The 14,985-nt window shown below is 40.6% G+C and overlaps 1 protein-coding gene across 2 annotated transcripts in view; it reads left to right on the forward strand.

Annotated features, from left to right (window-relative positions):
• The window catches only part of SPOCK1 (SPARC (osteonectin), cwcv and kazal like domains proteoglycan 1), a 394,124-nt gene that overhangs the window by 221,453 nt on the left and 157,686 nt on the right, over positions 1-14,985 (forward strand). For both annotated transcript variants that reach the window (XM_083488164.1, XM_083488163.1), the window contains exon 4: positions 4,048-4,162. In XM_083488164.1, coding sequence (XP_083344290.1) covers positions 4,048-4,162 — 115 coding nt within the window. The remainder of the gene's footprint in view (positions 1-4,047; positions 4,163-14,985) is intronic.

Here is a 14,985-nt window from a genome sequence, read left to right on the forward strand (position 1 = left end):
GCAGACTCTTCAGATAACAGACATTGGGCCACAGACAGCTGCTCGTGTCCCATCTCTGACACTTCTCCCAATTGAATTATGCAAGCTCTGAAGAGTGATTTGTGTTGAGATGCAGCAACGAGCCTTCTTTGCTGATGGGCAATCATTTTGCTGCACCGCTGCATCAGGAGTGATTCAGTGAGATCCAGTCATGCGTGATAGCGAGACAAATTAAAAATTCCCCACCCCAGTGAAGTCTGACATTAAGGACACAAGGCTCAGAACAGTAAATAATGCAAATGGGTAATGGGTGACCTCCTTTGTGGGTGGTGTATTTTGGGCTCACAGGAGCAATTATTCGGTGCAATCCAGTGCATGTCTACACAGAAGTAAGTCCCACTGAGTTAAATTAAGATTATTCCAAAGCAAAAGGGTAAGCCTGCCTTGAACATAGTGGGACTTAATTCTGAGTAAGCATGTTTAGGTTAGCACTGGCAATTACTAGTTTTATTCCTTAACAGCACCCTACCTTGTGTATTATTGCTTTGGATTGACAGTTTAAACAGTTCATCCTGATGGGTTCTTCTAGAAATTGGGGGGGGGCAGGGTTTGCATGGGTAAACAGCAACAATATACAAGATAGTCATTATGACAAAATAACTGATTGTGTACATTTTACAGTATCAGCTGATTGTTGGCCCTTGCAATGCCTGACTTGATACCATGCCTTCAAAGTCCATTTGCAGCCACAGTTTGTTCTCCAGCTAACTCTGCAATTGGAAATGAAAAACATCTGTTTGCTGGCATAGTTTGAGTTCAAGCCACACCTGAAAATGGAGTACATTCCTATCTCTTTGCAGATATGGTTTAAATGCAAACCTGCAAACAGACTTCAAAGGGGTCCTGTGCAATCAGTGTTAATCAGCTCCACTGGTGCTGAGAGCAACCTCCTTTGAAGTTGTCATCTGACACCAGGTTTTGACAAATGGGAGGACCCGCTCTCCTATCAAATTTGCTATTGGGGGAGGTAAGGATCCAGCCCACCACCCAGATCCAACTCCACTTTTTTATGAGCAAAGTTGTTTGTAATCCAAATTTCTGGTCTTTCACCTTCTATTTTACATTGCCTGTCACGCCTCATTTCCAATGCTACCTGAATTTTGAGTATCTGGTGTATTGTGTCAATATGACTTCAAGACTTTCTGCTGAAACCTGCTTGATGTAGAGATTTACTAAAGGGCTAAAAATGAGGTAGAAAGGGGAAGATATTAGTAAAGGATGGAATGGCATCTTTCTGAGCAGTGGCAGAATGAAACTTGGCTTGAGAATGGTTACTGCATGAGATTTGGCTCCAGAACATTTCTCACAGGGTCAGATGATCAAAGTCTCAAATGGTTTCATTCCTCTTTCTATCCACTACTAATTTATCCTTGTCAGACATAATTTATCCCTGTGCCTCATAAGCATACATCTGAGAGCATGCAGTTTTCCCCTTAAGAATAGATGAAAGCCAATATGAGGAACTCATTCACCTCTGTGAAATGCTGTGAATATGTATCATAGGTGGCAAAGTGCAGCTATTCTGCATATTAAATTGACATGTAATTAGATTAATTGGTGTGACTCTTCTGGGATGCCATGCCATGGCTATTATGCATGTGGTACATCTTCTGAAATACTATTTGCACAGTTTTAGAGTGACAGAAAAGCATTTCTAAAATTTCTTGGAAGATGGCTCTCAGTTAATCAGAACATGAATTTATGCACTCTTTATGGCTCAGCAGATATATTTACTCAGAAATCTATACAGAATGTCAGAAAGAGTTAAAGATTTCAGTGTAGCACTTAATGTGGGGAAGCACATTCTAAAATGCTTGAAAGTAAAACAAATCATTTCCATGCCATGAATTCCATTTTTCCAAATAATAAATTGTATTGAAAAATGTAGTAGAAACTTAGAAATATTACTGTATTTACAATAGTTCTCACCTCAACAATGAAGCTTTAGAAGGCCATGGAGGGCAGACTCTCGGGCCCTCTCCTCTTCTACAACAGAGGGATAACAATACTGACCTTTCAAACATTGTTATTCTAAAGATAAATGAAGTAATAAATGTCAATTGCTTCAGGCTGCACAATTTCACTAAATAACATGAATGGGAAGCAGGACCATGCTGCTGTCTCTCATTGAGTGAGCAGCCCAAAGCCTGATAGAACATGCAGCACGTTAAGCCTTCTGCACTAGACAGCAGTTTGGGAGGGTGGCAGAACAACCACCAATGCCTGCTTGCATACCACCCGTCACCCACTTGTCACTGCCCACCCACGGCTGCAATTCAAAGTGAAAGCCAGGTGCAAGCCCACGGACTTCATCCTACCTAACTTCATTCAGCAAGTGAGGAGGAAGCAGCAACAGACCTGCTGGCTGTGTCTTCCAGTGTCCAGACATTTGTCCAGGAGGCGATAAGAGTTTCTGAATGCACTGAGGAGTCTTTCATACATTCAGCCATGCATTCATAGACTTACACTGACAGTAAACACATGGACATTGGAGGCAGAGCATGCAAGAAGGATGCCGTGCTCGCCTGGTGCATTCAGTATCCACACAGGATGAGTGTATTTGAAGCAGCTTGGATAGACAACAACAATGCAAAAATTGGTCCAATAATAATACTGCTTGAGTTTCAGGCACTTCCCTTCTTCTACCCTTCTGTTATGTTCACATATTCATGCTGCATACAAAAAAAGGTTTATCATAAGCTAAATGGGACATTTTCATAGGAGCCCCATCTAATTGTTGGCAGAACATCAGTGGGCTGCTTACAGTCCCTCGAGATCTTTTTTTGGATGTGAAAAGGTTTTAATCCTTGTGTCCTGGCAAAATTCCAGATTTGTAATTATTTTTCTTTCTGTGGAATTAAAAAGACAGCCTGCAGTTTAACCACGATATGACATTTATTAATTCCTTTGAATCTACATCCTGGATCGGTGCTGCCTTGCTCTGCCGAGATGGGTACCCAGGTGTAATTGTATTTAACTGGCAAATGGAGCATCATCCGCATGTGTGTACAGAGAACTTCAAAGGTTCTTTAGGATTCTTTGTGAGTTAATGTTTAAAGGTGTGATAGCTGCAATAATGATAGTATCTCTATTCTACACTAGTATTTGCATGTCATGCTGGCACTAGCTAGATCTGGCATGCTGTGTTTTTGTTGATTTTAGAATTATGCTGAATACAAGAAATCACACATTGTAGTAATACAAGATTGCTTCTATTATATGGGGCTGAGCAATCACTACATGTCCTGCTGCACAGTAGCAATCATTAAGTAGCTGGCTGTACAATTGTTATTTCAATAGATAACTGTGGCATTTTGCTACAGTCCAGAGTTCCATGCATGATAGACTGGTGATATTCTTCTTTTAAAAAAATATAGAGTGATCTATCTAAAAATAGTTTTAAAAATCAATTAGGATGTGGATGTTAAAATCAAAGGAACAATGCATAATGGATACAGAAAGCCGTTTTTCATGCCAAATATTTTGGAGTCCAGGGAGAATTGTTATTCAGCACCTAGTTTTTCATGCAGCCTGTTTTTGTTTCTGTTCCTCACCCTGAGCAGTAGGGCACCTTCACTACTTTTTTATTTATCATATCAATTGCTATTGGCTCTGTACTTATCTATGATCTAATAATAAATAGTTATGTCCCACTTAAATGGTGGCATGGGGAGGCAAGAGGTGGATTCATCCAGCTGTGTACAGTTCTGTGATTCTGCAGATCCAAGCAAAAGTCTATGTAACTAGCAAAAAACCTGTGATGTTGCAGTGGTTAGAACACAGGGCCTGGATAAGAGATCTATGTAGCTTTGAATCCTAATTGGATGGCTATAAAGTACATTGGACTGTATCTGAGTATAATCTTTCTTGCAGAGTGGTGAAGATAAATGGGGTAAACATTTTTACACTGAAAAGTGTTTCCTCGTGAGATGCTTGGCTCATTATTTTGGCTAATGAGGGAAGTAAGATAATTTTCTAAACTATTTCTTTATATCTTGCTTTTAATAGCTCTTGATCCTTCCAAAGACCCATGCTTGAAGGTAAAGTGCAGCCCACATAAAGTGTGTGTCACTCATGACTACGAGACAGCCATTTGTGTAAGTCGCAAACAACTGGTACACAGGTAAGAATGTTGTGATTTATAGTTTCAATTAAACAGCTCTGATTGGTTTTCAGAATATTCTGGGAGCTGAACCTATCAGTGTCCTGATGTTATGGCACCACATAGCCAATGTCAGTGAGAGGAAATGAAGCTCCTGATTTGGGAGAGAAAGGAAAGAAGGAAGAAGGGAGGCTTCCCCATAATTGAGACAATCAGATGGTTCCAGTCTTGATATGTTGTGTGGGTGGTTTCATTTTCTTAAGCAAAACAGGAAGAATTGGCTTGGTTGCTTGAACCACAGGGGCCCAGTCCTTCTCTCCCTCGACACTGTTCACCCTGCACAGTAGGCAAACACTATTTGCAACTCTCAGAAAATTATCATGTTTTTTGCAAGGGTCAAAAGGACCAGTGAAAAGTCTCCTCAGTGCCACCACTGTGGGTTCAGTTCTAATTGCAAGTGTATGAGAAAGAGGCTTCTGAGAATAATATAAAATATAGAATAATATAGAAGATAAAATGTAAGAATGTCCATGTGTTACAAGAACTCGATCCTGACAGTATTAAGTATCCAGCAATTTGTCTGTTATATTGACTCAATGCTGTTGAAGCCTTTGTTATGGATCAAAGAGGCAAATAGTGCGAACGTGTGTGCGTGTATGCATCTGCGTATGTTTTAAAGATCTGGACAAGTTCCCAGATAAAACATCTGTCCTCCTACATTGCAAATCAAGGCCTTCTGTTGAGTAGAGAGGCAGCAGGCAGCACTGACAACTGCATTTATCCCAAAGAAGTGGAGCTAATCTTTCTTTCTTTCTTAAAAAAAATCTAATTCCACTAGTTAGTTAGCTCCCTGTGGCAAATAGAAGCTGCAAAGTCATTTCTCCCATGCATGCTAAACTATAGTTGCTTCCCTCCTAATCTACAGGGTGTTTCATCCAACTGTGCCTAAAAGGAAAATTTAGGAAGGGAAGATACTAATCATTGCAATAATTTCTTATCCTTGACCACTTTAAAGAGATGAAGTAGCATTTGGGGCATTCTGTCTCCTTTTTAGGCTTTCTGGATGGGTTTTAACAGTGTGTTATTTTTAGTTTTTTTCCTTCCTGTGTGTGTATATATATATATATGTACACACACATATATAGACACCATTTGCATTTTCTTTTAAGATTTGTTGAACATAAAGTCTATAAAATTGAACAATGTGCCATTAATCTTTTTTAAAAAATCACCTATACATACCCATGCTTCACTCTTTTATGTTCATGCTTTACCAGAATGTTAATTAAGAGCTGACTTGTGTCCAAGCACTCATTTGGGCGCCGTTTTTCCATGTATTAAATGTCTGACCCTTTCCTTTTTATAGCCAAGACAAGGTGAAATGGCGCATGATTCTTGAGGCATTCCTCATTTAATTCTGAGCAACATACAAATGAGTAGCTATTTATGGTTTTTATATTTATATTTATATTTTATTTATTAAATTTGTATCCACACTTCATCTGAAGCTCTCAGGGCAGTTCACAGCATTAAAATACAAGATAAAAACACAAAACACATAAGAAAAACAAGAAGAAAAACAAAGTAAACCCCACCGCCACTACCATCCTACTCACATATACACACATGAAAGAGACTGGTTGAAAAGGCAGTTTTTGGCCTGGCACCGTAAAGGTGTATAATGAAGGTGGCAGGTGAGCCTCCCTCAGGAGAGCATTCCAGAAGTAGGGAGCTACTGCAAAAAAATCCTGTCCTCATGTAGCCACCTTCTAGACCTCTCATGGAGGAGGCACACGAAGAAGGGCCTCCAATGGTGATCCAGGTCAGTTCATAGGGGGAGAGGCAGTCAATCCAGCTGGATGCTTGCAGAAGCCCAGCAGCAGGACTCGTCAATTGTCTTCTCCCGTTGTTGTTTCCCAGGAACAGTTATTCAATGGTATAATGAAGCTGGAAGTTCCACATAGCTATCTTGAGCCATAGCTACAAGATAGATGCATCCTCCATCAACCTGTCTAATCCACATTTAAAGGCATTTACCACATCTGTGGTAGCAAATTCCTTAAGTTCATAGGCATTGTGTGAAGAAATACTTTAAATGTCCTAAATCTTTGTTTCAATCTATTAAAGCAGTGGTTTTTAACCAGTGTGCCGTGGCACCCTGGGGTGCCTTGAATGTTGGTCGGGGTGCTGCAGGCAACACCGGCCTCTGTTCCTCTTTCCTTCCCTCCCTACATTGATGCTGTCTCACATCTCTGCCTCCCAAACCCTTGCACAGCTGTTCGTTGCAGCAAGCCTGGCTACAAACTCCCCAGTCGAATGATGCCTCTGGGGCTGGCCCAGGGGTGCTTCCCAGGCTCCTGTGGGGCAGTGTGAGGATGCACCTCTCTTTGTGGCGGGGGGTCAGCTCAGAGACAAGGAGTGTCAGCTGGACTGCCAAGGAGAGGGGAAAAGAGAGGAGGCTGAGGGAACACTGCACAAGGAAGGGTTCAAAAAGGGTTGAGGGGCTGCCAGCTCTGCAGACAGGGGGGTAACATAACTGGGCTCCTGAGCCTCACAGGGGTGCCACAGAATGTATGTAGTTGGTCAAGGAAACCATGGACCCAAAAAGGTTGAAAACCTCTGTATTAAAGCACTCTTGGAACTACGTTCAAACAACCAGGTAGGGTGCCGAACCTCCTTCTCTTCCTTTGCATGTTTGGGAAGGAGCTTAGAAGCTTCCCCTTCTAACTGTAGTAAATAATACTTGGCTTGTTTCTCTTAATGTAGCAAAATATGGTTAGCGCAAACCATAGTTTTCCCTCAATCCAGGATCCCATACCCGGGTCAAACCATGATTTGCCATACTGCCTTGAGAGCTAACTATGTTTTGTGCAAACTGCAATTAGTTGTATTTGGACAAAATTGTAAAGTTATTGTTCGCTGAGGCATCTAAACTCTCATCACCTGTGAAGGAAGAGTAGGCAAGTGCCTGCAAGCCCAAATCTTAGTGCTCCACATTATTATACTGACAAACCATGATTTGTTATTACATCCAAATTGAGCCTCTAACTTCTACACCCCAAGGGAAAACTTGAGAGTGGATCTGTATCCCTTCGGGAGAGCCTTTGAGGCTGAGCAGTACAGGAAGTGATATTCCCAGGGAAGGGCTGGAGTTCAGTGTTACAGCATGTGTCTTGCATACAGAGAGCCCCTTGTTCATTCCCTGATATCTCCAGATAGGCCTGAAAAAGTATTTCTGTCTGAAACCCTGGAGAACTGCTGTGAGTAGCTAAGCGTAGACAGTCATGAGCTAGATGTATCAATGTTCCTATTCATTTCCGTTAAACCTGTACATATTTCTTTTTCATCCACTGTGTATGGGAATGTTGTAATTCTAGTTACACCAACAAAGGCTGGAGCTTCCTTTGCCTGTGGAGACATTCTATAAATTTCAGTGGCTCAAAAGAAAACAATTCTGTAAACTACTGTTATTGGGATGTGTTTGCCAATGTACAGTTTCTCTAGCTACACTCCAAGTTACAAGAAAAAGGAGAGTGCTCATAACTACATTTTTATTTATACTGCTATGTTTTGAGATTTAGAGCTCTTTAAACTTTTGTTGCTGTAGAGTTGGTTTTAGAACCCAAAGAGAACATTCAAATATTGGATTCATCCCTTATGGGGGAAAAGATCATCAGATTTCTTTGTAGCTGGGGAAGAGTGGAGAGAATATATTCTGGTTTCATTAAATGAACATATGAGCAGTAACCAGTAAGCATTCTTCCTCTCCGGTCTATCTTATAATACTTCCTAATTTACATGAAATTTGCACATGTACTGGAAGTGCAATGCGGGCCAGGACTGACTTCAGCATTTTAAAAGTTCTTCTTTTTATATTTATAATATAATTCCTTGCAGTAGGTTCCATACTTTACCATTAGTACTCACCAATTGTACATTTAAAAGTACCCGATGATGGTTTATATGATCAGGAGAAAGTTGATCTGGAGGTCAAGGAAAAATGTGTTACCAGACATGAAAAGAAAAGAAGAGAAACATATTGAAAAGCAGAAAGATGTATAAAGCACTGAATCTTTTGCCTATTTTACAAGATGGCTAGACAATTTATTACTATGCACTGGAGCTTCAAAGTTTATGACAAAGAAATAATAGCCAGCTAGAAATATCAAATATTTTGGTTCTTTCTCTGCTTATGGAAAATTGCAATAAAATGTCTGTTGGGTAGGTTCTGTTTGGACGTATTTTGCAGCAGTTTTGTTCAGTCAAATGCCCTTGAGAAGTTTATTTTTAAAATACAAGAAATGGTGTCTGCAATTGCCCCATTTGAAAGTATGTCATTGGTTGAATTTTAACTATGTTACAGATATAGTATGTTAGTTGTTGTACATTTCTGCATTGAGACATGAATGAGTTCAATAGTAGGCAAAGCTGAAGGTGTTATTTGAGCCAGATTGTTGATTTCCTTTAGAAAAATACTTCTAGTAGAGACACCCTTTTATCAGTTCACTTCCAGAACAGCTGTAGATACAGCTGGTCTGGATTCCTACACACTTTTGGGGGGAAGTGAAATTTATTTCTAAGTAAAAGTATTTAGATTCCAAATGTAAGATTTTTTTTTGAATTTTCTGATATTCCTTAATATCATCTGAGCTGTGCTTCACAATGTTTCTAGCAGGAGTGGGCAGAAGGTAGATCAGAATACGTTTGTAGATTTCTGGGTGATTTGAAGTCACTCAACAAGGATTTCTGACTCCAAAATGTCTAACAATTGAAACATTTTTATTCCAAATTAGGCTGCTGAAATGAAGAAAGCTTTGGGAGAAACCTAGAATGGATTTTTGTGTGAAAGGGCCATGAGCTCAGTTCTGGTACTGAAGACAAATTCTTCAGAGGTGCCCTGTTCCTTACTTCTAAGCCACTGTTTTGTACTTGGCTTCAGCTTGTTTCAGCCTGGGGTCCTGGGGAAAAATAAAGTAGATCCCACAAGCAAGAAGTCCACTCACCCCTGACTTACAATCTAATTGCCTTTTATTGTCTAAAAGTCCCTTTTCCCCAAGTCTAATGTGTTATCCTTCTATCTGAATGCTTTAGCTTATTCCAGGGCAACTGGGGAGTCCTTTAGGATGTAAGCCTCAAATCTACTTTTCTTTCATCTTTTTAAAAAAAATACGTCTCTGGCAATTAGGAAGTCATTTCACTGTTGTACTGTGGTACAGTTCTACTGCATTGCAACAATATGATTGAACAAACATCCATGTTTTACAGATTTGGTAGCAAAATGCAGTACATGCCCCAATATGAATGTTTGTGATTTCTAAATAGTTGTAGCAGCTCTGTGGAAAGATGGCACTTCATTGTGCAAGATGTTTCACTATTAGGACTGCTTTGTGGAACATTAGCCAGTGTCCTGTGCTGTAGCAAACCAGAACTTTCTATCCTAAGCAGGGTGGGCAAGACTTTGTATGGGGGAACTAGATGAGAAACAGTAAGTTGGTCAATTCTTTAAGTGGGAGGCCATGTGCAATTAAGCCTCACCATTGTGAATAATCATAATATTTTCATAAGGGGAGAGCTGTGTATGTTGTTACCAAGTATTCATTTTACATGTGTCCCATGCCTCTTGGCTCTAGAAATACTTAACTGGAAAGCTTGCAAAGCAGAAGCACAAACACCCAGGGCAAGAAAGCTTCCCTTGGCATTTATTGACATTGATGAAATTGACCAATGAAATGCACACAGTGGGTATGCAAGCCAATGCCTTTCTGTACTGCCTAATTAAGCCACCCCTGATATTTCCTCGTTTACAGTGTAAGCTTAGCAATGGGGCTTACTTGCAGGTAAGTCTTGGTCATCTTCAATTCCTGAAGGAGGAAATGGCATGCACCAGCGCCACTGGAAGGCACATGAGTGCCAAGTAGCATATGGGTCATTCCACATCATTTCAGCAAGGTCATGTCGGATGCTGATGAAATTTGGTTTACACCCTTCCCTTATGGTTGAAAGAAACCCCCTTAAATTTTTCCCCTCTATCTCAAATGATTTTAATTTTATAGCACTTCAAAATTTCATTAAATCTGCGTTGTCTGTCACTCTTGAGAACTTCGGCACAAGATACCCTTGTGTACATTTTATTTATTTTTTTCCCCATAACCAATGATGACCAAGTTTCATCAAAATCCGAGATGGTGGGTGACAAAACCCTTGTTTTTTGCATTGATTTGATGTGGAATAACCCATTAGGGATAGAATCCTCCGCTGTAAGTAGGTACAGTACACCGAATCATTTCTACACCATAACATTCCTTTGCCCTCAGCAAGAAAGCAATAACCATTTGGTTTACAGTAAAGTAGTACCTCAGGTTACATACGCTTCAGGTTACATACGCTTCAGGTTACAGACTCCGCTAACCCAGAAATAGTGCTTCAGGTTAAGAACTTTGCTTCAGGATGAGAACAGAAATCGTGCTCCAGCGGCGCGGCGGCAGCAGGAGGCCCCATTAGCTAAAGTGGTGCTTCAGGTTAAGAACAGTTTCAGGTTAAGAACGGACCTCCGGAACGAATTAAGTACTTAACCTGAGGTACCACTGTACATAACTTTAGGGCCTCCCAGTACCATAGATTCTCCTCTTCCTTTGTTTTGGGTAAATTCCTCTCCTTATGTAGTCTAAGATTTAAAACTTCTCTTCTTTGAATCTTCAGCATAGAGACTATGAGGGATCTCCACAGATTTTTTCCCCAGTCTTAGTCAGCCTGCCTCCCCCTCCTAGTTTTCTCCACAGTATCTCTTCTTCCTTTTTGTTACTCTATGTTCTGTTCACTTTGGGCCTGAATTCTTCTCTCTAAGCCTTCATCAAGGGATGCTCTAATTTTCTTTTCCCCACTGTCTCTTTCCTCCTCTATTCCTCTAAGCAAGTTAAGCCAAGCCTGCTCCCAGCCAGCACTGTTTAAGTCTAACCTCTAACTCCGGTTTAACTCCTTGCATGCCTGCCTGGTATCTCTTGCCCTCCTTCCACCATTTGTTTTAGATCCTTTCCTCTCCTGGCTTCTGAAGTTAAACCTGAGATTGCTGCTCTAATTTAAGCTGCCAGCATATCCATTCTTTTACTTCTGAAATAGTTTGCATGCCAATCAATCTTTTTTCTAATGTTGTAATACATTTCTACATTATTTAATTCCAAACACTGAATTATTGTCTGGCTGATAAATCTCCCTGATGCTAGGGTGTTTGGAAGTGCCAGAAATAAAACTGCTAGCACATTTTGCAAAGCTAAGCAGGGTCTGGTATGGTTTCAAATTGGATGGTGGGCCACTGTGTTGAGATTCCAGATGACCTTCTGGGGTCCTTCCAGCTCTCCAGTTCTATGATTCTGTGCTTCTAATGTTAATGTAATGAATATAGGGGTTGCTCGTGCGTAAGTTGCCGCCACTCCTGGCTATGTTGCCTTGTTAAACCTTTTCTGTCTGGACAGCCTTTCACTTCGTGGCTGCCTCAGTCGCTAGCAGAACCCGTCAGTGGGCGTTTCTTAAACCTTTTTCCAGCATAAAAGCTGTTTGACGCCAAGTCTCCTCCTACTCTCCCTGCACGGAAGTCTTCTGCGCAGGGAGGGTGTGGGTAGCGGAGGACCCGTGCTCTCCCCGCTGGTCTCCGGCGAGGAGTCCTGGAGCCCTCTCGCCGATTCCTCCATCTGCCCCCCTTTATCCCTGGTGTTGCGCTGATTTCCTTCCCCAGCTGAGCTGCCTCTCTCCCTGCTGGGTCCCTCTCCAGCATCACTTGGGAGCCTTCCCTCCGCCTCTGGCTCCGATGTCAGTTCCCTGACAGTTAATGTAAGTGTAATTTGCCCTATTGTACATCGAAAGATATATGTATCAGTTGAGTGTAGTATGCTTTGGATTCCATGTACATGTGTAGAAAGGACACATGATTTTTTTGCAAAAAAAACCCAGCTACCATATATTTCCCTGTATAAGATGCCCCCATGTATAAGACAACCCCTATTTTTTGAGCCCAAAATTAAGAAATAAATAATCGCGACATTCCATGTATAAGATGACCCCCAATTTTAAACTTTAAAAAATTGGAGGGAAATATAGTCTTATACAGTGGTAGCTCGGGTTACATACGCTTCAGGTTACATATGCTTCAAGTTACACACTCCACTAAGCCAGAAATAGTGCATCAGGTTAAGAACTTTGCTTCAGGATGAGAACAGAAATCAGGCTCTGGCGGCGCGGCAGCAGCAGGAGGCCCCATTAGCTAAAGTGGTGCTTCAGGTTAAGAACAGTTTCAGGTTAAGTATGGACCTCCAAAATGAATTAAGTACTTAACCCGAGGTACCACTGTACATGGAAAAATGCAGTATGTGCTTTTATGGGAGCAGGTAACAAGGTGCAGTAATGATCTGAACTCACTTGTGAACCAACAAATAAGAAAACCCTACCCTCATGAAAATTCCTGACCCTAGAGATGTAGTGCCAGTTTTGACAAGAATAATAAGGAAGATTTTACCCATCATTGCACCTAAACATCTCTGTTGATTATGCCAAAATATCCTAGAAGGAATACAGGTCTGTAGTTCGAGCACTTCAGTGTTTTGCTTCCAATAAGCATTCTCCCTTCTTCTTCATTCAAGCTCTTACTTGTCCGGCTATCTTCCCTAGCCATTATCTTAATATTAATCTTAACAGTTTGCCCATTTCAGAACTCAGTAGATAGTTGTCATGTTATCAGTGTGTTGTTAACTGTAGCTGAGAAATCCACAAAACTGGTTCTTTGATTTGAATGCTTTTTGTCTTTTCCCCTGTTTTTGTCTTATTATCATCAAGCTCTTAAGAGCAGAAAAGGGCAATGTGAACTCCTTTCACACTGGGGACATCACTGTAAATTAGTTGTAAGTAGATGGTTGTCATAAGTGTCTTCCTTTGGACAAATCTTGAGAGACCACTACTAAAGAGCAATAAAAAGGTTATGCTAGTAAATATATGCTAAGATTCTTTTAGTGCATGTTTTGTGTTTAGGGAGAGAATTAAGATTACACATGCTGCAATAACTCTGACATTTTCTTGACTGATGAATGCTTCGTTGAGCAACCTTCATGTTTCATTACTGCATGGTTTGACTACATTATTATTATTAATCATTTCAAAATAAACATCACCCATCACACCTATCAGTTTCCAGCATGGGCAAAAAGTGATACAAAGGCAGTCATGACATAATCTTGAAGGTTCTCACCATTTTAAATTGCACCAATTCCCTGTATACGCAACTCTACATTTCTTGGCTGTAAAAACAAAAGCTGCCCAGCATGACTCTTGCTTAAACCAGAGACCAGACATGATGCTCTAAGGCAAGGTTGAAAGAAGTATTGTACAAGGCCTAGCAGAAAAGCACCAGGCAAAGGCATTCCTTTTCGCCCAGCCCTTTGGCAGATTTAACAGTCTATGGCCTTTTTAATGTGTTGTGGAGTGTTATTGTTTTGTCATTGTTGTTGCCGTATGTATTTTGTGTTTTTATACTGTAAACCACCCTGTGATCTTCAGATGAAGGTTAGCATATAAATTTAATAAATAATAATAAAAAGAAAGGCATTGGAATATTAGGCACCATTATACACTCCAATTATTTGACTCCCACCAGCATTCAAGCCAGTTGCATTTTGTACCAGCTGTGGATTCTGAACCATCTTAGTGACACCCCCACATAAAGTGCATTGTAGTAGTCCAGCATAAAGTAACCAGGGCATGTATAACTGTGCAAGATCCACTTTCTCTAAAGAAAGTCACAACTGGTGAATCAGCATAAGGCTCTGATACAAGGTACCTCTGTCTGCCAGTTTCCTAGTTCTTTCCTCAGCTAGACTATCAAGACTTAGTTTGAGGGTCACAAAAATGTAACTGATTCTACTATGTCAATTGTCAGCTTTGACCCATTGGGTCAATTGACTAAAATGTTTCCAGCAAGAAGAGAGCTTCCATAATTCCATGGTTCGTTGTGATAGGGACATGCTGCCTAAAATTCCCCATAATGTTTTTAACATATTGATAGTTGTAACAGTTGTGAGTGGCATAGGGGAGTGTTGTCACTCACCTGCCCTCCTGTTGGCTGCATTGCTGCTGCTGACCAGAAGCAAGGAGTAGGAGCAAGGTGGCAGTGAGGTTGGCGTGGTAGTGCAAATGCACCACCACCATGCCAACCTCCCCACTGTCTCACCCTAGCCTCTCTACTTCCCAGTAAGCAACAGCAGCATGAATGTCCAGAGGTCAGGTGAGCATCATGCTATCCGCTACTGAGTTATGATAACTGTGACGTAGCTGGCAGTGATGCTGAACACAACTATTTATTTTTATTGTTTATCCATGACTAAAATTGGCTGAGCAACTCACTCAAAAAGAAATTGTTATTTAATGTTCACAAATGACCACCAATGTTGCTTCAATCATTTTTTATTTATACAATAATCTACTTACGAGAGTTTCTAAATTTATTGCTTTCCCCCCTGTAAAGCCTCGGGACATGAATGTGTTGAGCAGGAAAGTCTTTTTAGTGCTAATAAAAGGCATGCTTTTATAATATTGAAATTGAAGTTTACAGGGAAGGGATTTTTATTAAAGCCTTTCTTCAATTCCTAACATCCATACTATATTGGTGGGAAAGTGTTAAACGTACAGCCTTTTAAATTACTATCTTTGGGCAGATGATATTACAAACTCCTGTAGCAGTATAAATTATGAACACAAAATATTTCATTCATATGAAATATGCAGATTACCCTCTTTAAAATATTGCAGTTCCTTTCAAGGTGGTCAGTATATAAAACCTTTTCTGCAGCTTTTTATCCATTATG

This window comes from Podarcis liolepis, assembly GCF_965112155.1.
Source record: "Podarcis liolepis genome assembly, chromosome: 2".
NCBI lineage: Eukaryota > Metazoa > Chordata > Lepidosauria > Squamata > Lacertidae > Podarcis > Podarcis liolepis.